Genomic DNA, 22,225 nt, shown 5'->3' on the forward strand with positions numbered 1-22,225 from the left:
CATGGTCGGTTGAATATGACATTCACGACAACATGTATGGTGAATTGAACTTGTTAAATGAATCATAAATATGAACACAACTTATATCACTCTATTTTATTTACAAGCATATTCTTATTCTATTTATTTTTTAAACATTTACGTAATAATAAATATTATTTTATAAATAATTTGACTATATATTTTTTCTTATAAGTAAAATATGCATAAATTATTTTATCTTATTATATCACAACTAAAGGATAATTACTAATCTTATTTATCTAAGTACAACAAATTGTAGTCATTATGCAGTTATTACTTTTATGATTCCTAATAATTAAATAATTTATTTTCATTATTATTATACACTAATTACTATGCATTATTATTGCAGTATAAATGATTATGTAATAATTAACTAACTACTACTTTCAAAAAAAAAAAAAAAAACTAACTAATATATTTTTCAAAAAAAAAAAAAAAGAACAAGTATACGTGTATACTTATACATATATATCTACTTTTACAATATTATAGACATACACATATAATACTACATTCTTTTCTATTTAAACTATTTTTTTTCCAAAAAAGCTAACATGCATTCTGAGGTTGCATTTTATGTTAAGCAAACATGCATTTCACAAAATAGTTTTTCCTATCTTTGTTTGCTTTTAAAAAGTGTCCTATTTTTGTATCCCATCATAAAGACTCCTCCTAATCGTGTTAATGACTCGACAATGTAGTATAGATCATGAATAAATATTCATTTTTAATATTGAATTAATGTACTAAAATTTTATTTTTTGATAATATACCAAAAATAGATCAGAATATTCAATACACAGAAAATGAATTTTCAGAAAATAGACATCTAGTGTACTAAAAAGTAAATACTCAATATACTAATAACAAATCTTATGTCAATGCATGGTCAATCATGTAAGATAGACAATGGTTCATGGTATAATGATAACCCCTCCTTTCTTTTCATCTGTTTTGAGAATATAGTTAAAGTCTCCAATCACTGTCCATAAGCTTTCCCCAGACAATCTTTCCCCATAATCCTCCATCTCTTCCCAGAGATCATATCTCTCCTTTCCCTCCTATTGCAGCTTACATATACTGTAGGGATGTTCACTTATTCTTCTACCAGTGGAATTTTAGCTTTTATTGTTACCATTTGTTCTTTCATCTCCACCCCTAACACTCTTATCTCATCATTCCAATAGACCCAAATCTTGTTATTCCCACAGCTTTTGTGCCTTCCCATCCCCAAAGATCTACCCACCAAAGCCATTTGCTCACTGTTTTTGAATGGCTCAAGTAAGCAGACCACACTTGGACTAAACTTCCTCACCAAGTTCCTAATCCTGTGAGGGGAGCCTTGGGAGCCCACTCCACCTAATTCATTAATCCACATTCCTTTGGCTCTTGCTTCCTTTTTCTTTTTAGGCCCTAGTTTGTCTCTTATCAATTTCCCTGGGAGGGGTAATTTGACCCTGTTTCATTAGTCCTAGTTTTGTTAATGGATTGTCAATATCTACCATTTTTATACCATAGACAAGAGTTCACATTCCATGTGAATTTTGGTCCAAAAATAACATTCAGATTATGTGTCTGCAATTCATAAATTATATAATATGCAGTTAACATATTATATACCTTTAATTTATTTATAGGTGCATAATCTATTAACTGTAAGTACATAATATGTTAATTGCAGACACATAATCTGAATATCATTTTGGACCAGGATCCACAATGCAATATGAACCCTAGTCCATGGTATAATTTGCCTAATATCTATGTTCGGTTGCAATTTGTGGATTGGGTTGAGTGGAGTGATGTGCATTAGTAGCATTCTTGACAAATTATTATATTTTGCATTTTGGGATCCACCTTGTAAGGTGGACCTTGATACAATTGTTATGCGGAGATTTGAAGGGTCAAATCCAGTATCATGCTATCTAAACCCCGTGCTGACTGCTACGCAAATATAAGGAAATAAATTAAAGTTGTGACTTCGGTATTAACTATAACTTTTGAGGTAGTGGTAAACGTTTGATCTTAACAACAAATTTATTTTTTGTTACGAGTCAAAATGAACTTATAATACACTAAAAATAAACATGTATTAGTTGTACTGTCAATCTTTCCATGTAAATTATCCCGATCCATAGTATAAGCATTGCTCCATCACCCATATCTTCACGAAGTTTGAGTTAACATGATATTTGGGTCGAGCATCCTAATGATTTTGTGTTGGATTAATGAATCATGTCAGTATACTCTCAAAGAAAATTATTAGTTAGAAGTTTTTCGAGGCTTAACTCAATGGTTAAGGGTCATCATGAATGTTTTGTTCCAATCGAAGTTTGATTTTCAAAAAATTGAAGAGGTGTGCGGAGAATATATAGGAAGGGAATATGACAGCTAAAATTATTGGTTAGAAAATTCTACGACGACTAAATTGATTGCGCTGAGTGATCAGCAATATAAACAAGCTAAGTACAATGAGCTTTGTGCCCATTAACACCATCCCTGTCCAAAACAAACACATCATTTTTTCAGAGTTTTCCTCTAGCAAGCTAAGTATTGTGGTGGACCATTAGATATTTTCTTTTTCTTTTTCCATTTTAAATAAAGTTTATTTTTAAATTCATTATAGGGGAATGAGATTCTCACATATTACATCAAATGTCACCGTAATCACCTCCACCAAGGCTTGAACCCACCATCTCCCACATAAAGGAGCAACTTGGTATCAGTGGACTACAAGGTCCTTGGTTTTTAAATAAAGTTTATTGTTGATAGGGAAAATGAAGACTTTGATCTTGAATTGTTTTATAATAACTAACTCAGTTTTTGAAATTTCCATACATATTTCTCACCCTTCAATTGTTACTTTGGTAGCTCCTGCAATTTATGACTGGATGAATGAAACTGTACTTTTAAAACATAACACAAGTTTTACTAAGTATAATGAAATTATAATGACATTTTAGGTTCTTGATAATTATTTCCATAGCCACTTTTCACCCTTCAATTTTACTTTGATGACTCTTTTCACTGGATGAAACTGTTAAAAACTTAACAAAAGTTTTAATTTATATAACTTAGGGAAAATGGTGTTTTTTGTTCTTTCAATCCGGACTCGTTTATATAATTTATATAATGACGTTCGACCAATCCGGACTCGTTTGCAGACTACAGGCCAATATGCCTGTGTACCTTCATCAGTAAAGTTTTCACACGTACGTGTTGGTGCATCTCGATTGAGCCCGATACTGCCTAAATTGATTTCTAGGGAACAAGCAGGGTTTGTGGAGGGCCGAAGTATTCAAGATAACATTGTTGGTCCCGGTTGGATCGAAAGAGAGTCTAAAGGGGGGGGGGTGTGAATAGACTAATCGATTTTTCAAAGCAACTCCTTTCGGAGCTATGCACAACGAAAATATCGTTTCGTCTTAAATACACTTTGCACACTTGCGTTAATTAAGATTTAGCGTTTGGTCGATATGATATGCAATGCACGAAAGTAATAAAGCAGAAAGTAAAGAGATATGGAGAGAGAGATTTTTATAGTGGTTCGGCTGTTATCTAATCCTACTCCACTCTTCTTTCACAACTCGTGAAAGGGTTTGCACTATCACTCCTAGTACAAACTACTTCAAGCTGGCTTCCTTGATCACTAAGTCGGACAACCACTTGATAGGTTTTTCAACTCCTCGAGTTTACTCCGCCTCTATCAACTTCTTCCTAAGTTGAGATGTTGGAAAGATAATCTGGTGTTTCTCCAACTGGTTGAAGCCTTGTCTTGAAGTCTAGATAAATCTTCACTTGGAAATATGAAAGACTGCTTCAAGTTGTGAAGTATGGAAATAGATGAGCCTTTGAAAAAACTTCACAAGATCACTGGTTATATAAAGCTTTTGAAGAATGAGACTATTTGAAGAGCTTTTCTTTTGGATAGCAAGAGTGAATTAACCAGCACCTTCTTTAATGGTGAAGAGAAGTATTTATAAGTGGAAAAATCCATCCGTTGGAGGGAGATGAAGATTTCAAACATAATATCCAGTGTGTATTAACCAGTGGGCATCAAGAATTTAATGCACTTGTACTGTGTATCCGTTGGAGCCAAAAGTATTATGACTTTTGTCCTTGCTCTCTAACAAGATGGTACAAGTCTTTTAATGCTTCTTGTCTTTTGTGAAGATCATTCCAAGGACACTTTTTGTCCGAATGATTTGCCCATCTAAGTCATAGGCAACATTCTCATTGCTTCACTTAAATGAATGTTGTCTTTTACAAGTCTGTCTTTGCTTGTTCACTCAGAGATGTTGGTCGAAAGATTTGACTTTATCTTTCGTCCTTTCTCTTTGATGAGAGATCTTTTTTTGTCAAAAGAAGTCTATCCGAGACTTGCTCAATCCATCTTTCGCCTGGAAGCATCTTTCGATCATCTTGTCGTCTTCAAGTCTTCATGTAGACCTATTATGCTAGTCTCGAGTGAGATTCATACACCTCATGGTGTGAATCAAACGTTGAGTTACAGTAACTTTCGTTTGTCACAAGAGACCTATCTATGAAAGAAAAATAGGGGTCTACAATCCTAGACAGTTTTGTATCATCAAAAACTAATTACACTTGTTCTAACAATTTCTCCCTTTTTGATGATGTCAAAACCTACACTCTTACTACAAGGTTGAAGAATATCCTTTAAAGGAAAGTTTATTACAAAACAGCCCTATAGGTGAGTTTACATCAAGTTCTATAAAGCTTACTGAATTTGAAGGCATGGAGAACTTTAAGATATGTGCAAAAACAGACTTTCATTTATAAAGAGCAAATTACAAAATGAAGAGTACTGAAATTAAATGGATCATTACATGTTCAAAAGATTTAGTTTCACCTGTCGTGCTTCCATCCTTTATTTATCATCTCGTTCCTTTTGCTTCTTGAGCATGTTGTCGAAGTCTAGTTCATTCTTGATTGAATCTCTGACCTCTCGGAGTGGTCTTTCTCGAACTAAACCTTCATACTTTTCTCCAAAATTGTAGCTCATGTAGTTCTTGTAAGCCTCTAGAATGTTTCGTCATGGTACAATGCCATAGTTCCACCAAGTCACGAGGTTTATGGAGTTCATTCCTTCTACCTAGCTCTTGCCAGATTCTCGGTGTATTTTAAACACAGCATCGTTCTTACTTGATACTTGTATCTGCATCCTTTTCAATTTTCGAAACATCTTTTATCCTTTCTTGTGTTTCTTGATAACGATTGAGCTCTAGTTTGTCTCTTATCAGTTGTAATTTGACCCTGTTTCATTAGTCCTAGTTTTGTGAATGGATTGTTAATATCTACCATTTTTATACCATAGACAAGAGTTCACATTACATGTGAATTTTGGTCCAAAAATAACATTCAGATTATGTGTCTACAATTCATAAGGTTATCATAATGCTAACTATATTCTATGACTTCTTTATAAGTTAACATAAGCACTACCTCTAACAGCTAAGAGCATGGAGTTGACATGTCTGTCACTCCCACTGATCAAAATAGCCAATAGATAGTCAAGTCACAGATGCATTCCAATAACTTAGACAATAAATCAAAGATCTAAGCCCATAAATTTGGAATCTTAAACATACACCATAACTTCTTAGATAACTTCAAGGTCCACTTTAAATGAACTGAACATTATGAGTCTTACTTTTATGTCTCACAAAAATTGTCTTGAGTCTTACTTAATAACCCAGGGTCAATTTTGAAGAGAATAAAAGACTCTATTAATCACTGAATTTATTAAATGACAGTGCACCACGAGTTAAATGCTTTTTATTCTAATAAATTCCTTAATATTGTTACAACATTTTCATAAATATGTTGCACAACCAAATGTTGAATAATTTGAACATATGAATTTATATGAACAAATACAAAATTAATACTTGTGGAATTTTATGAACTTATTGTTAGACATACGATCCAATTTTCATTGGGATGTATGAAGACAATAATTAAGTCAATAATCTTTAATGAAGCATCTTAGTAGAACGTCAAAGCTACTTAAAAACCTTCCCAAACTCTAGCTAATTTTCTCAATTTAATGAGTACATTTGATGATCGCTTTCTTATTTCTATACTCGTTTAAGCATATAATATATCAAGTTTATCTTCTCAACTACCAGAATATGAATAAAAACTTTACATGATCCATATTGAAAGTATATCCACTCAAATTAATATTTTAAAATATCCACTTAAAATGTCAATTTTTACTAATTTTTCAAACAAATTTAACATTACATGACATTATGACAACATCAACCAATAAAACTGATGAGAAGTGATGCAGAGCTAAGTAAGAAATGGAAGAGAGAACTTCATTGATGGTAAAAATGTGTTACAGAGAAGATGGAAGCCATCTTATATACAGAAGCTAACATAGCAGATAGAAGAGGAGGGAAAAACGGTTACAACGAACTATTAGAAAGATAGGAAAAACCCATGTTGCCCTTTCATTGTGTAGCCTCATTATCACCTTGATCAGCTGCCTCTGTTACCCCCCCGTAAGCTGGAGTGTGGAGGTTTTGAACACCCAGCTTAGATAAGAATAAGTGAAAGAGAGAAGCCGGGAGAGGCTTGGTAAATCCATCCGCAATTTGCCCCGAAGATGAGACAGATAAAAGCTTTACGAGTCCTTGATTAATTTTTTCACGAACAATGTGGCAATCGATTTCGATATGCTTCGTTCGCTCATGAAAAACGTGATTTTCCGCAATGGCGATGGCGGATTTACTATCACAAAACACAGCAGCTGGTCTGGACAGTTCAACCTGCAAATCACCAACCAAGGTCTTAATCCACTGTGTTTCACAGATAGTAGCTGCAAGAGCTCTGTATTCCGCTTCGGAGGACGATCTGGAAACGGTAGGCTGTTTCTTTGTTTTCCAGGATACGAGAGCCGAGCCAAGGAATATACAGAACCCCGTGATAGACTTGCGAGTTTCTGGACATGCTGCCCAGTCGGAATCGGAGAAAACGTGGAGCAGCAGTTCATTATTTCTGGGATAGAAGATGCCTTGTCTAGGAGCCCTTTTTATGTAACGTAGCACGCGATGGGCAGCTACTAAGTGTTCGTGTTTTGGTGAATCCACGAATTGGCTGAGCTGTTGCACAGCGTACGTGATATCCGGTCTCGTGGCCGTGAGATATAGGAGTCGACCAACGAGACGCCTATAAGAGGCAGGATCTGCTAGCATACTGCCTCCATCTTTTTGTAGCTGTTGGCCTGCAACCATGGGGGTGCTTACGGGCTTGCAAGCCAAGAAACCGGACTCAGAGAGGATGTCTAAAGCATATTTCCTCTGGCAGATGTTTAGACCTCTACTGGTAACGTGAGCCTCAATGCCCAAAAAATAGCCTAGGCAGCCAAGATCCTTGATTTTGAATGTATCATCAAGGAATACTTTAAGCTCATGAATTGGAACCATCTGGGGGCTTGTAACTAGGATGTCATCAACATATATTAGGATTGCAACGAATTGCTCACCATGCCCTTTCATGAATAGAGAAGGATCGGATTTGGATTGTGTAAAACCTTTGCTAGCCAAGGCAGTAGTCAATCTGGAGTTCCATTGACGGCTAGCCTGTTTAAGGCCATAAAGAGAACGTATTAGCCTGCAAACTTGTCCTGGCTTAGTTCCCTGGAAACCGGGTGGCAGTTTCATGTATACTTCTTCATCCAAACTGCCATGAAGAAAGGCATTATTTATGTCAAGTTGATGTATATGCCAGCCACGCGATGCAGCAATAGCCAAAAAAATCCGAATTGTTGTAAGTCTAGCAACTGGTGAGAATGTCTCTATGTAGTCAATTCCCAGTTGTTGAGTGAATCCCTTCGCGACTAGCCTGGCCTTGTAACGTTCTATAGAACCATCTGCTCTAAGCTTGGTCTTGTACACCCATTTGCATCCAATGGGAGTCCTGCCGGGGGGTAAATCAACTAACTCCCATGTATTATTCTCCTGTAGTGCTTTGATCTCGGTTGCCATTGCTTTTTTCCAACAGTCATGTTGTATGGCCTGACTATAAGATTTTGGCTCATCAACAGATATGATAGCCATAGAGAAGCGTTTGTGAGACTTGGTAAGCTTTTCATCAGATATCACACTGGATAGCAGGTGTGGGGAGGATCCTGCCTGTGTTACTGGATCACAGTAGTAATCGTACAATTTTGTGGGAGCACGGCGAAGCCTTTCTGATCTTCTAAGCTGTAAAAGAGATTCATCAATCACCATATCATCATTCTGGTCATCAGAACTGCGACTAAGAGTTGTCTCGGCATTCTCAGAGTTATGAGACTGGGAAACAGGTGCCTCAAAATCAGAAGATGAGCTTAAAGCAGGTTGCAGGTCATCACTTGGTTGGCCATGAACTAGATGATCACCACTGGGAGCATGGGTATGAACATCTGATGTTGATGATTCTTCAAACACCACTGGCTGATCAGGACTGGAAATACCTCTGTCATGCAAGTGAAAGTCCAAAGGACTATCAATGGGAATGTGAGGAAGAGAAGGCTGCTCAAGCCACTGATTTTCACCACCTTGCTTGTCAATTGTGTGCATAGGAAATTGGTTCTCATAGAACGTTACATCTCTGGAAACGAAAATAGAGCTATCCCCCACATCATACAGCAAATATCCTTTAATCCCTGCAGGAATACCAATGAAAATACATTTTCTCCCCCTTGGAGCCATTTTGTGTCGATTGTGAGCCAAGGTAGCAGCGTAACAAAGACAACCGAAGACTTTAAGGTTTTGAATATCTGGAGGCTTCTTGTATAACCTTTGATATGGACTTTCCCAATCAATAACTGGAGACGGCAGTCTATTGATTAAGAAAGTTGCATGCAGAACACAATGCCCCCAAAACTGTAAGGGGAGACTAGCTTGAAAGCGAAGAGATCGGGCAACATTGAGTATATGTTGGTGTTTCCGCTCTACTATAGCATTCTGTTGTGGTGTGTTAACGCAAGACTTTTGATGAATGATCCCATTTGCAGTGAAGAACTCATCCATAAGAAACTCCTGCCCATTATCACTGCGAATCACCTTAATCAAAATACCAAATTGAGTAAGGACATAAGCATGAAACTTGCGTATGAAGTGCCTAGCTTCAGATTTTGTTGTCATTAAATGTAACCAGGTGAATCTAGAGTAGTCATCCACAATGGTTAAAAAGTATCGTTCCCCCCCTAAGGAACAAAACGGAAATGGCCCCCAAATGTCCATATGGACAAGCTCAAAACAGGCAGTTGAAGTAGTTGTACTCAAAGGAAAAGGAGAACGTTTTTGCTTAGCCAAATGACACACATCACATGCCAGATTTTTATTTCTTGAAACATCAATTTCAGTAAACAAATGCAATTTACTAATAGGAAAATGGCCTAGTCTTTGATGCCAAACATCTACGCTGTTACACTGCATTGGAGCTTTCTTTTCAGGCTTCTTTGGAGGCTTCTTCAACAGGTATAATCCCCCATTTCCTTTAGCTAAACCAGCCATCAGACCAATCCCCTGAATGAGACACTGTCCATCCACAAAAGTTAGAGTATGTGTAGTGTCTTTAAGTAGTTTACTCACAGATATAATATTAAACTTGAACGAGGGGATATGTAGTGCTTCTCTTAGCCATAGGCCACTGTCAATTTCAATATCTCCTGTGTGCTCAACATTGATAGTTTGTCCAGTAGGTAGATGTACTGCAATGCCATCAACTTTATTGTAGGCAGTAAAGTAATCAAGGGAACACACAATATGGTTCGTAGCCCCCGAATCAACAATCCATGAATCTGAGCACAAAGTAACAGAATTAACAGAGTTAAGATTAAGATACTTGCCTTCATCAGTGAACTTGATATCATCAAATTTTGGCACCAAAGCAACTGCTGCACTGGTATTCGAACTAAAACTAGAATTGGATTGTCCTGCTGGTGTTTGAGTCTGAATGAAGGCCATTAGTTTTTGCAATTGATCAGGCGTAACGCCTAGATCTGCTACAGCTGCACTAGTGTTCGAACTAACACTGGAATTGGATTTTCCTTTGGATTTATATCCCGGAATCCATCCTGGGGGATAGCCGTGTTTTTTATAACACTTCTCCACCGTATGTCCCATCATGCCACAAAACGTGCATTTAGGCTTAGATGCATTAGACCTTTTTCCATTATAGAAATTTGGAACTGCTGCCACATGATCTCCAATAGCAGATCCTTGATTATCCTGGACTGCATTTGAGTGGATGATGTCTATGTTTCCCATACTCAGATTAGTTAGAGTGATTTGCCTTTCTAGCTTCTCAGCCATAACATATATCTTATAAACTTCAGGCAAAGGATCGAGAACAAGCACGTTCGATTTCAAAGTATTGTATTCATCGTTTAATCCTTGTAAAAAACGGATTACCTGATCGACTTCCTTCTCCTTTCGGATTTCGTCAATGAAGAGGTCACAGGCACAACGTGGAGCGCATTTGCAGGTAGGAATTGGCCTCAGATTGTTTAATTCCTCCCACAGAGTACGGCTTTTGGTGTAATATTCGCAAACTGTTAGAGAACCTTGCTTCATGCTATAAATTTCACTCTGTAGAATAGAGATGCGCTGAGCATCACGCTGAGAGAACCTCCGTCTCAGATCCTCCCAGATATCTCTTGCTTTGTCAAAATGCATTACACTTTGAGCGATCTGAGAATGGACGGACTTGAATAACCATGCGCAGACCAGCAAATTGCATCGACGCCAAATGGAGAATTGCGGATGATCTCTGGATGGAGTTGCGACACTTCCGTCAATAAGTCCCCATTTATTCTTCACTTCTAGGGCTATTCTCATAGAAATACACCAACTGCTGTAGTTGGAGCTTCCTAGTAATGGCGGATTGACGAGAACGGTGGAAGGACTATCGTTGGCGCTTAGGATGAACGGACTGTCCTGATCATCGGCGTGGAACCTCTGCGACTGATTCTCCAGTGGAGTCGATCCTGGAACGACCGGTACTTGCGATTGAGTGATCGGAGTGGTGATGTTTGGCGACTGAGAAGCATCACCGTTGCCGGAGACTGCGGCGGCATACGAGCCGAATCTCCGCTCTGATACCATGATGAGAAGTGATGCAGAGCTAAGTAAGAAATGGAAGAGAGAACTTCATTGATGGTAAAAATGTGTTACAGAGAAGATGGAAGCCATCTTATATACAGAAGCTAACATAGCAGATAGAAGAGGAGGGAAAAACGGTTACAACGAACTATTAGAAAGATAGGAAAAACCCATGTTGCCCTTTCATTGTGTAGCCTCATTATCACCTTGATCAGCTGCCTCTGTTAAAAACATCCATAACTGAGTTTGTCCGGTGAAAAATTACACTTTTATTTTATATATTATCTGCTCACAACTGTAATTGGTATATATATATATATATATATATATATATATATATATAATTCAATAAAATATTGTTGCCTTCTATTTCTTGAGTGCTTGAAGATCAGCATAGTAATTGGTTATCCAACGTTGTATTATCTCAACTTCTGTTTTCCGTTGCTCAGTTAACCAGTCTGGATCCGTTTCTCTCTCCCCTTGTAAGTCCAAACAGTGAGACCCTACAGCACAGCAAACAAAATTGTACTTTTATCAACTTGTCATATACATACTTTACCCGGCCTCATTATATAAATTTGTTTATGGTAGCAATTTACCCCGTTCTTTTTATACTAGTTACAATTATGTATAATTGTATATCATACATAATTGGTTTGGATATGACTGGAAAATCATTATCAATAATACTTGATACAAATATGAAAGTATTCATGATTGTACCTTATATAAAAGTATTGGTGACATATATATATATATATATATATATATATATATATATATATTAATTAGGATCATATAAGAATAATACTTTGTGTAAAAATATGGACTAATGTTAGCCGTTGATATGGGGTGATTACGCCTCAAAGTTAAGGAAAAAAGTTCTATGAAAAATTCGTGATTTTGGCAAATTTCATAATTAAGTGTACTTAGGCAAAGATTCACTGTGCATATGTTGATATCTTAAAGTGCATCTGACTCGAGTGCAATTTAAATATCTTGATGCACTGTTACATATTATTAGATGCACTATGAAAATTTTTTCCGTGCACCTTCAAAGTCTTCAATAATTATAAAATTGTCACTATTTTCTAAGAGAAATCTTGAACTATTGATCATCTCAAATTAATGCCTAATTTCTTTCTTTATTTTTATTTATTTTTATTTTTCAGAACTTGCCACCCCCCCCCCGCCACACACACACACACACACACAAACTAACATACCATTACGGGTATAGACGGCGAGTATAGTATCTGATATGCTTTTCAAAACCCTGTCAATATACAAGAAATAAAAAAGAATAACATAACATATGAATATTGATTTTAAAAAAATAGGAAACTTAAAAGAATGCCATTATAAGTTACCCTCCACTACTATATGGATCTCTTAGTCCATTGGAGAAAATGATGTTGCTACCAAACTTGCTCAAAGCTAGTTTAATATCCTGCAATTTTAATTTGTCATACAATACTCATAAAACGATATATAAATCAGGGCAAAAATTTGTGTGAGACCGTCTCACATATTCTTGTCTGTGAGATAGTCCGGGTCAAGATGAAATGTAATACTTATACTAGCAAATATAATACTAAATCAAGAATAAAATATTGTTACTTGTATGGAAAAATGTAATACTTTTGAAGAAAAATGTAATACTTTTATATTTTGATGTAAAAGTATTACATTTTTAATCAAAAGTATTACATTTTCATTTATAAATGCAACATTATTTATAAGGATCTAATGTGGAAAAAATATTACATTTTCATCAAAAGTTTAGGACAGTTGGAAAAATCGTTTTGGAAAAAAATATTTGAAGAACATACATGTCCGCCGTAATAAGTTGTGATCCAATGTGGTCGAGGTGGAACATGGAAGAGATTAATGCAACCTTGAGAGTATCGTTGTAGGTCGAAAGGAGCTGGATAGAACATGGTGTCTCCGTTGCCGCACCCAATCGGTATCACCAATTCACTACAAGTCTGCACACCAAAATCTCTCATTTCTCAACCAAGTTGTATCATTATATATTGACCCAAGAAGAAAAGTCTAAGTATGCAGGCCTAGGTGGGATGCGAAAGACTAGAGAACAAGGTCCGGGTGAGGCACGATATATCAGAGAGCAAGACCCGGGAACGATAGCTCCCTGAGCATGGCATGGAGGGCCGGAGAACAAGGCCAGGGGAGAATAGCTGCTCGGGAAAGACACGAAGGACCCGGGGTCTAGCCCTGGCCAACCTCGCTCCCAGGTCATCTCCAAGCCCGAAAGGGAGTAGGTTGAACCTTGACCTAGTCCCAAGGGGTATCCTATTATTATAATTAGGCCTGGTACGGTTAATTAGGAAAGACGAAAACATATTGTCTCTTACACATCTTTATATTACACAAACATTTATCCAAGAGATCTTCAAGCAAAATAGTTGTCTTATTTCTTTATTGTCTTCATTATTTTATTCTTATTATTTGTTTTATTTAGAAGGCTTTGGTTTAGGTCTGGTCAATTAATTCCATCACATATTAACCTTCACTAAAAATGAGAAAATGTATACTTACTTGCCATCTCCATCCCGAAATATCAATGTCGGTGTAAAGAACATAGCAACTTTGATTCCCTTTACGACTGACGACACCGGCGTATATTCGATCAAGAATATCAGCCCCTATAGGCGCGCCGTCTATGCCACTGCACACCTCTGCCACTGGATATTTTGGCGGTGCATCATATTGAGCAGCTTCAGTGTATATTGAACTCAAGTAACCCTTTAACTCCCAGGACGAGGTTAAGTCCCTAGATATCAACACACACGATAAAAGTTTGAGTGACTATCATGTGAGTTTATCGTCTCAGGGATCATAATTGTGAGATGGGTCACGTCAAGATTAAAATGTAATATTTATGTTGAAAAATGTAATACTAATCAAAAATAAAATATTTATACTTATAAAGAAACATTACTTGTGAGGAAAAATGTAATACTTATTTATAAATATTACATTTTCATCTTGACCCGACCGGTCACGATCTCATACAAATTTTTGACCCGATCGGTCACGATCTGACACAAATTTTTGCCTAAAAGCTTTGAAGAATGGGTTAAGGCCTGCGCGCGCGCGCACACACACACACACAAACACACCATAGGAGATAAATAAGAACCAATCTCAACCTTATATCTATAAAAATTTGATGGATCTGATCACATTTAAAAAAAAAAAAAAAAAAAAAAAAAAGGTGACATTTTTGTAATTATCATAACCTTACTGTGTAAACTTGAACACTTAAATATGCAATCTTTAATAATTAAATATGTAAATATGGTAAACAAAAGTAAAAACTCAGTCATAAACTCTAAAATCAAAACCCTAAGTGCAATGCACTTTCGCATTTCTGCAAGTTCAAATTTTAATACTAAATATGCAAAATGTTAATACTACATGTGAAAACTTGGAAAAGTCTGACAATGACAGATTTTAGTGTTCAAATTTACAAAATAAAAGTTGGTGATAATTACGAAAATGTCATTGTATTTTTTTTTTAAACAAATTTGATCTGATAAGCCTGATTTTTCTAGATGTAAGACTGAGATGAACTCTTATGTCTCTCTTAAGGAATCTCATTGAATCCCATACTTTTATATATATATATATATATATATATATATATATATATATATATGGCTTCGAATCTGGTGCAACTCCTATACTAGATGAGCTCATGAGATCTCATGATATCCATTGATTCATTTTTCATAAATGGTTGAGATTATAAGAGATTGTGAAAGTAATTAAAGATATATTTAAATCAAAAGGATTAAATAGTAATTGTAGATATATGTTTAATTATGGATATAATTCAATTGGAATCTTAAGCATTATATTATGGAGATTATGAATGGAAATTGATATTTTAAATTATTAGGGACCCTATCAATGGTAATAATTAATTATATTTTGTACATCTAAAATTTTAAATTATGGAAAAATTTTACGGCGGTGCATGCGTTGGTGCGGAATGATGTGTGCGCTTTATAGTTTGCCATGGTGTACACCTCCTGTTACAGAAAACCGCACACGCCATTCCACACCTGCACACACCATCGTAAAATTCCCCACAATTTAAAAAAAAAAAAAAAAAAAAAAAAAAAAAAAACAAGCCCAATACTATATCTACGTTTCGCACACGCCCGAAACTAGTAAAACACAAACCAAAATGTACATGCCTGTATCACGAAACGCACATACCAAAACGCATAATTTTATGAAAAAAACCAGCACGCCATGATGTACGAGCCATGTTACAGTAAAACGCACACACCATTCCGCACCCACGCACACACCGCCGTAAAATTCCAAAGAAAATTACTAAGAGAAAGAGAGAGAAATATTGATTAAGGAGAGCTGAAATAACGCTACAAATCTTTATAAACATGGAAATAAATGAAATGGAAAGTAATAAATATAGTGGTTAAGGACAAAAAGACCCATGCTTCATCTAAAATCAGTATAACATGTGATCCAAGTGGTAATCAATCTGAATCGTCAAAAAATTAAAATCAACAATCAGGAAATGTGCTCACGGGCTCGACTGACTAGGGGTGTGCACCGGATTCAAAATCTATATATATGATCAAGAATTAATACTTACTGACAAAGATTGAACTTGCGACTGAGAATGGAGAGGCCGTTTGACTGGGAAGCAATTGTGTCAATAATTGACCACGATTGTTTTATAGTTTGATAACAACTCTCACTGATTTCCTGCAACCAACTTTTCAGAAAATTCAAGCTTGCAAAAATCAACATATTATATGATAGGATATATAGGACGTAAAGTTTGAGTGCTTACCCTAAAGTCTTTTGTCACTATGGAATGGTATCCATTTTGTGGTGTAATATTGTCAAAGTAGAGAACCGGAGCTGATGAAGCTAACGCACCCCAAGCAATGTGTGGATACTTCAACCGAAACCATGAAGCAAGCACTTCAAGAAAAAATTACAAAACTCAAACTTAATTGCTGCCAAAACCACCAAATTAACTCTTGCTATAGAAAAAAAAAAAAAAAAATAGATAATCTCGTATGTACTTCCTCCGTATGATCCTCCAACAACAATGATGGGAGAATCTTGGGCTGAGTAACTATTCTTTATATATAACAGCACTTGTGCATAATCAGCCAAAGCTTGAGCGGAGTTGAAATAGCCACGAATGGTCTCGTTTCTCAGAGCTTCTTCCATGTTCCCGAATGGTATCGATTCCCCGTAGTACCTATGCTGCATGATTATATTACCAGATAAAATATGGATTTACATTTTAACTATGAACTCAAACTTTTAATCGAAACTGAACACATTCTTCAATTACCTCTATGTAGACAAGAAGGGCCTTAAAACGAGCGGCATTGTCAGTGAGAAATCCGATGCCTATGGGATCATAGTCGATCGAAGTTTCGGCGCCGAGCCATGCGAAGATAGGGGAGTTGGATTGGGCGCCACCCCAGTACTTGGAGTTAACTATGTATCTCTGTTTGAAGGTGGCATAGCTTTGAGGTCTATAATTGAAGTGATCCAACGTTTGATCGTAATAATAGGTTGTGAAATCAGGAGGGAGAAGGAGTTGGGTGGCAGAAGAAGAAGAGTCTTGGCGGCGTTGGATGGAGGCGTATAACGGAGTGAGGCTGGGAATTTTGTGTTGGGTTTCAGAAAGGGAAGTTGTTGAGAAGAGAATAAGAAGAATAGACAGACATTGAATAACAAGTGTTAAGCATTCCATGGCAATAATTAAGGAATTCAAGGCTGAGATGCCTAGCTATGATCTCAGCTTCTACCTAATGTCAAATATTTATACTAAAACTAGGCCCGGGGATTGGCGTGATTTATTCTTATTTCTTACCCAAGCACCAATCTCACGAGATTTCATTATTAGGTGTTTTTTTTTTTTTTTTTAATTTCATTAGGTGTGTTTAATTAATAAGACTTTTATAAAATTTTAAACACCAATCAGCTAATGTTATCAACTATTTATACCCTCTAATTAACACAATCAGCTAATAGCTAACAACCATTTTACCAAACAGGGCCTTGTTGTGCCGAATTAGTGATGAAGCTGCTTGATAAATTTAAAAATTAACAATTAATAATTTAGTTTTTGTAGCTATTACAAAAAGATTAACCTCATGCACCAAAGTGGTGAAACCCTTGAAATTAGGGTGCAATAATTTGTTTAACTGGTCATAAATAGATGATAATTTCAATCCGCTCTGTAGACATTCACTTGAATTCACCTTGTACAAATCGAATTTTTTTGGGTGATAGTAGGTAGCGGGTAACGATGGATCTTGAAAAGTTAAACATGCAGTGAGTTTAGGCAATTATTATTGTGCGGACCATGATCCACACAAGTTGTATGGACCATATTTTGTATACTGTAAAATAATGTACATTCAGTACAAAAATAATATATCATCTCAGTATACTGTCAAACCAAATTATCAGTTAGAAGCTCTGCGGCACTTAACTCAATGGTTAATGATCATATTATGAAAGTTTTGTTCTGATAATAATGTGGAAGTTTGATTTTCAAAATAAATAAATAATAATAATAATAATAAATTGAAGAAGTGTGCGGAGAGTATTTAGGTAGGGATTATGTCGGCTAAATTAAAATTATTGGTTAGAAAATTCCCCTCGACTAAAATGATTGTGCTGAATGATCAAAGCAATATAAACAATTACAATGAGCTTTGTGCCCATCGACACCATCCCTATCCAAGACAAGCACATATCATCTTTTTCAGAGTTTTCCACTAGCAATTATTGATTTATTGTGGTGAGCCATTAGATATTTTATTCTATTTTTCATTTTAAATAAAGTTTATTGTTGAAAGGGATAATGACGACTTTAATCTTGAAGTGTTTTATAATAACTAATTCAGTTTTTGAATTTTTCATACATATTTCTCACCCTTCAATTGTTACTTTAGTAGCTCTCACAACTCATGACTGGATGAATGAAACTGAACTGTTAAAATATAATATGTTAAAGATATGTGTGACTGATATCTTATGTTATTATATTTAGTCCTAGTCTAGCTAGCTCCTGTATAATAGTCATTAGGCTAGTTGTTGTAACTGATAGCTATATTTTCTCATTTGTACAGCTATTTATAGCTGCCTGTGATTTCATTAATAAATCACTTGTTCATAATCTTTACATGGTATCCAGAGCCTAAAATCTCCTACGAAAGAAACTACATTTTTTTTTTCTCTCTCCCTTGCTTCCTTCCTACTCAATGGCGTCCACCACCCAAACTACTGCTCCGGCCACCACTGAAGTCATCCAGCTTCACGCTACTACACACTTCCCTATCAAACTCACACTAGCAAATTTCCCAGTATGGCGCCGGTAAGTCCACGCTAATCTTGTTGGACTTGATCTCCTGGGATATGTTGACGGTTCCATCAAGGAACCAGCCAAGTTCACCGATTCCGCGAACACCGTCGCTAACCCGAGTCATTTCGTTTGGTATCGCCAAGATCAAACTATTGTTAGTGCACTTCTGGGGAGCTGTACTGACACAATCCAGCCGGTCATCTCTTCGGCGACAACAGCCCGCGATGCATGGCAACGTCTCATTGCCAGTTACGCTAGTGCCTCTCGAGGACGCATCATTTCCCTCAAGGCAAAGCTCACCACAAACCCCAGAGGTCCTCGGTCCATTACGGCGTACCTCACTGATATTCTTTTGGGCATTGAGGTTATTCCATCGTTAACTGGAGTGTTTCTGACTCAATGTCAGTACATCACTGATATTCTAGTTCGGTTTAAGATGGATGGTGCAAAGGCTGTTGCAACACCGCTAGCTACCTCGAACAAGTTGCTACCTGCACCATCTGGTTCAACACCGGTTGATGTCACTCAGTTTCGACGTTTTCTCGGCTTGTTGCAGTACCTGGTCATAACTAGGCCCGATATATCCTATGCGGTCAATCAGCTTTCATAGTTCATGCACTCACCTACGAAGCTGCACTGGCAGGCTGCTAAACGGTTGCTTCGGTATTTGAAGGGCACAGTCTATCATGGTTTGTTTCTCCGGGCTGGGCAACCACTTTCGCTGACTGTATATACAGATGCTGATTGGGGAGGTTGCACTACTGATGGCCGCTCCACCACCGCATACTTAGTGTATCTCGGTTCCAATCTCATATCTTGGAAGTCCGCTCGCCAAAAGTCCGTGTCGCGCTCGTCCACGGAGTTTGAGTACCGAGCCTTGGCAAATGCTGTCGCAGAAGTCTTATGGGTAAGGAATTTGCTCTGTGAGCTTCGGTTACAGCTGGTGAGGCCTCCTCTTTTGTTTTGCGATAATCTTAGCGCAACCTATGTGTGCAAAAACCCGGTGTTCCATTCGCGTATGAAGCATCTGGCCCTTGATTACTTCTTCGTTCATGACTTGGTTGCTAATGGTTCACTAGTTGTTCGGCACATCCCTTCCAAAGATCAGCTAGCTGACTTCCTTACCAAACCCTTGGGCCGGTCCTTGTTTCTTCAGTTTGGTTCCAAGATTGGAGTCTCCGACGAATCCTCAATCTTGAGGGGGCGTGTTAAAGATATGTGTGGCTGATATCTTATGTTATTATATTTAGTCCTAGTCTAGCTCCTGTATAATAGTCATTAATAAATCACTTGTTCATAATCTTTACATAATACAAGTTTTATTAATTATAATGAAAATGACATTTTAGGTTCTTGAATTCTTTCCATAGTCATTTTTCACCCTTTAAGTTTACCTTGGTGACTCTTTTCACCAGATGAAACTGTTAAAATCTTGACAAAAGTTTTAAAGGAAAATGACGTTTTTGGTTCTTCAATTTTTCACATGGCTACTTTACACCATTCAATTGTTACCTTGGTAGCTCTTTCCACCCATAACTAGATGAAATTTTTAAAAATTATTAGAAGTTTTATAAAACTTAAAATGAAACTGATAAATTTTGATGTGTATGTCATTCTTTTTCCCTCAAAAATCCCTCATTCGAAGCATTTTCGTCCTTGCTCAAGAGTAAGGTTGTCATGGCTGACGTAGAAGTTATTTTAATTAAAATACATGCAAACTTTCTTATCCTATTAAGGAGAAGATTCTAGCAATTGTCTAAGATAGTGGTTACCTTTATGCTAATGCATGTGCCTCTCTATTGTTCGCCTCAACATCACCGCGTTAAACCCATTTGTTTTTTATTTTGTCACTACAAAGGTACATCCAATTCACTGGAAGTCATGTCATTTTTACGAGTTGAGGTATTTAATTGAAATTAAAATTTTTATGGTTTGATGACTTAATAATTGTTTCACAAATAATTTAAGAATTTATTTGACCATTTATCCTTTATAATAATTATAGTCAATTCAAATTAAATTTAGTTTAAAGTTAATTATTTCACATCAAAATTTAAAATATTAGTATAATATATTTTAATCAACACATTTCAAAGAATTGACATACAACTATGCAAATTGTTGATTAGCATGTCTCCATTAATATGTAAGCGAAATAATTCATCCACCTACTCATCGCCTGTTTCTCATCCTCATGAGACGCCCTGAAAGTCTCATTGGTTAATCAGAAGCTCAAATAAACATGTCATTATCCCTTATTGTGCCGAATTAGTGATGAAGCTGTTTGATAAATTCAAAATAAAATAAAAATTTTAATAATTTAATTTTAGTAGCTATTACAAAAAGATTAACCACATACACCAAAGTGGTGAAACCCTTGAAATTAGGGTGCAATAATTTGTTGAACTGGTCATAAATAGATGATAATTTTAATACGCTCTGTAGACATTCACTTGAATTCACCTCGTACAAATTGAGTGTTTTTGGGTGATAGTAGGTGGTGAGTCACGATGGGTCTTAAAAAATTAAACCAGCAGTGAGTTTAGGCAATCATTATTGTGTGGACCATGGTCCACACAAGTTTTATGGACCATATTTTGTATATTGTAAAATAATGTACATTCAGTTCAAAAATAATGTACATCCAGTAAAAAAATAATGTACATTTTACTCAGGGGATATGTGCATTATTTTTGTACTGAGTGTACATTATATTGTATAATATATATTTAGTATATTAAAAATGTACTTTTTGTTATGATTCACATAACATTGTGTGGACCATAGTTCACACAATAATTTGTCCAAAATATAAGGATGGATCGGAAGGTGAATGTAATCAAACGGACCCATTGTCATTCCTAGTCAATGAAGACTTGAAACTTATTTAACCGATGTGGATATATATCGCATTATAGTAGTCAATGAAGACTTGGAACTTATTTAGCAGATGTGGATATATATTGCATTATATTAGTCAATGAAGACTTGGAACTTATTTAGCCGATGTGTATATATATTGCATTATATTAGTCAATGAAGACATGGAAATTATTTATCCGATGTGGATATATGTTGCATTATATTCAATCATGCATATACGCACACCATTCTTTCTTCCTTCGCCATCAAGAAATTAAATAATGCATGCCGATCTAATGTGCAAGTAAACAGGCTATTGTCCTTCGTTCAACGCAACTATTATATTCAATGAAGACTTGGATTTTTTAGTCTATGTGGCCGGATTGTGAAAGGCAATATATTGCATTCTATCACGATGCCATAAACCTTTTAAATTTAGTAACTTATTATTCTAAATTAGTGTTGATCGATTTTACTTTTGGACTCGAAGAAAATGATTTTTTTAGAAATATAATATGACATCGAATTTACTGACATGTATAAAAAAGTTGCACATTGTTGTAATGTTGTTGTTTGTGTCCGTTGACCTATAGCTCCTAACCGGTGAGTTTCAGGATTGAATCAACAATAAGAAGAAAGGAAGAAAAGGGAGTGATATCATTTCATTTCCATGGCCTCATCTTACAAAAGGATTACACACATATATAATATAGAATAATAATGGCATACATAATGAGACTTTAGTATGTCTGTTACAAACGTTACAAAATAATGGCCACCATTAATATATAATTAAAACACTCTCATTTGGACATTATTT

At 36.0% G+C, this 22,225-nt stretch overlaps 1 protein-coding gene and 1 long non-coding RNA gene across 2 annotated transcripts; both read right to left on the reverse strand.

The window, feature by feature from the left end:
• Positions 1-6,243: 6,243 nt before the first annotated feature.
• Positions 6,244-11,425, reverse strand: LOC109171540. The gene is made up of 3 exons (XR_002052613.1): positions 11,389-11,425; positions 8,487-8,488; positions 6,244-6,324 (listed from the first exon to the last, which is right to left on the reverse strand). It is a non-coding gene; the product is annotated as an uncharacterized LOC109171540 (long non-coding RNA).
• Positions 11,426-11,506: 81 nt separating this feature from the next.
• On the reverse strand, positions 11,507-16,977 carry LOC109171516 (lysosomal Pro-X carboxypeptidase-like). Its single transcript, XM_019320546.1, has 9 exons — positions 16,516-16,977; positions 16,238-16,424; positions 16,000-16,133; positions 15,799-15,911; positions 13,707-13,941; positions 12,980-13,135; positions 12,518-12,597; positions 12,374-12,423; positions 11,507-11,650 (listed from the first exon to the last, which is right to left on the reverse strand). The coding sequence occupies exons 1-9, from the start codon at positions 16,921-16,923 to the stop codon at positions 11,514-11,516; spliced, it is 1,500 nt and encodes a 499-aa protein (XP_019176091.1). The 5' UTR covers positions 16,924-16,977; the 3' UTR covers positions 11,507-11,513.
• Between the last annotated feature and the right edge of the window lie 5,248 nt (positions 16,978-22,225).

This window comes from Ipomoea nil, unplaced genomic scaffold, assembly GCF_001879475.1.
Source record: "Ipomoea nil cultivar Tokyo-kokei standard unplaced genomic scaffold, Asagao_1.1 scaffold0143, whole genome shotgun sequence".
NCBI lineage: Eukaryota > Viridiplantae > Streptophyta > Magnoliopsida > Solanales > Convolvulaceae > Ipomoea > Ipomoea nil.

Bases quoted from the DNA above. Each gene is read 5' to 3' on its own strand.
- LOC109171516 (XM_019320546.1), bottom strand. From the start codon at position 16,923: ATGGAATGCTTAACACTTGTTATTCAATGTCTGTCTATTCTTCTTATT. The intron at 12,424-12,517 runs GTAACTTATAAT...GTATATTGACAG, and splicing joins GATCCATATAGTAGTGGAGG to GGTTTTGAAAAGCATATCAG. The intron at 11,651-12,373 runs GTATGTTAGTTT...GCTGTGCTGTAG, and splicing joins CGCCGTCTATACCCGTAATG to GGTCTCACTGTTTGGACTTA.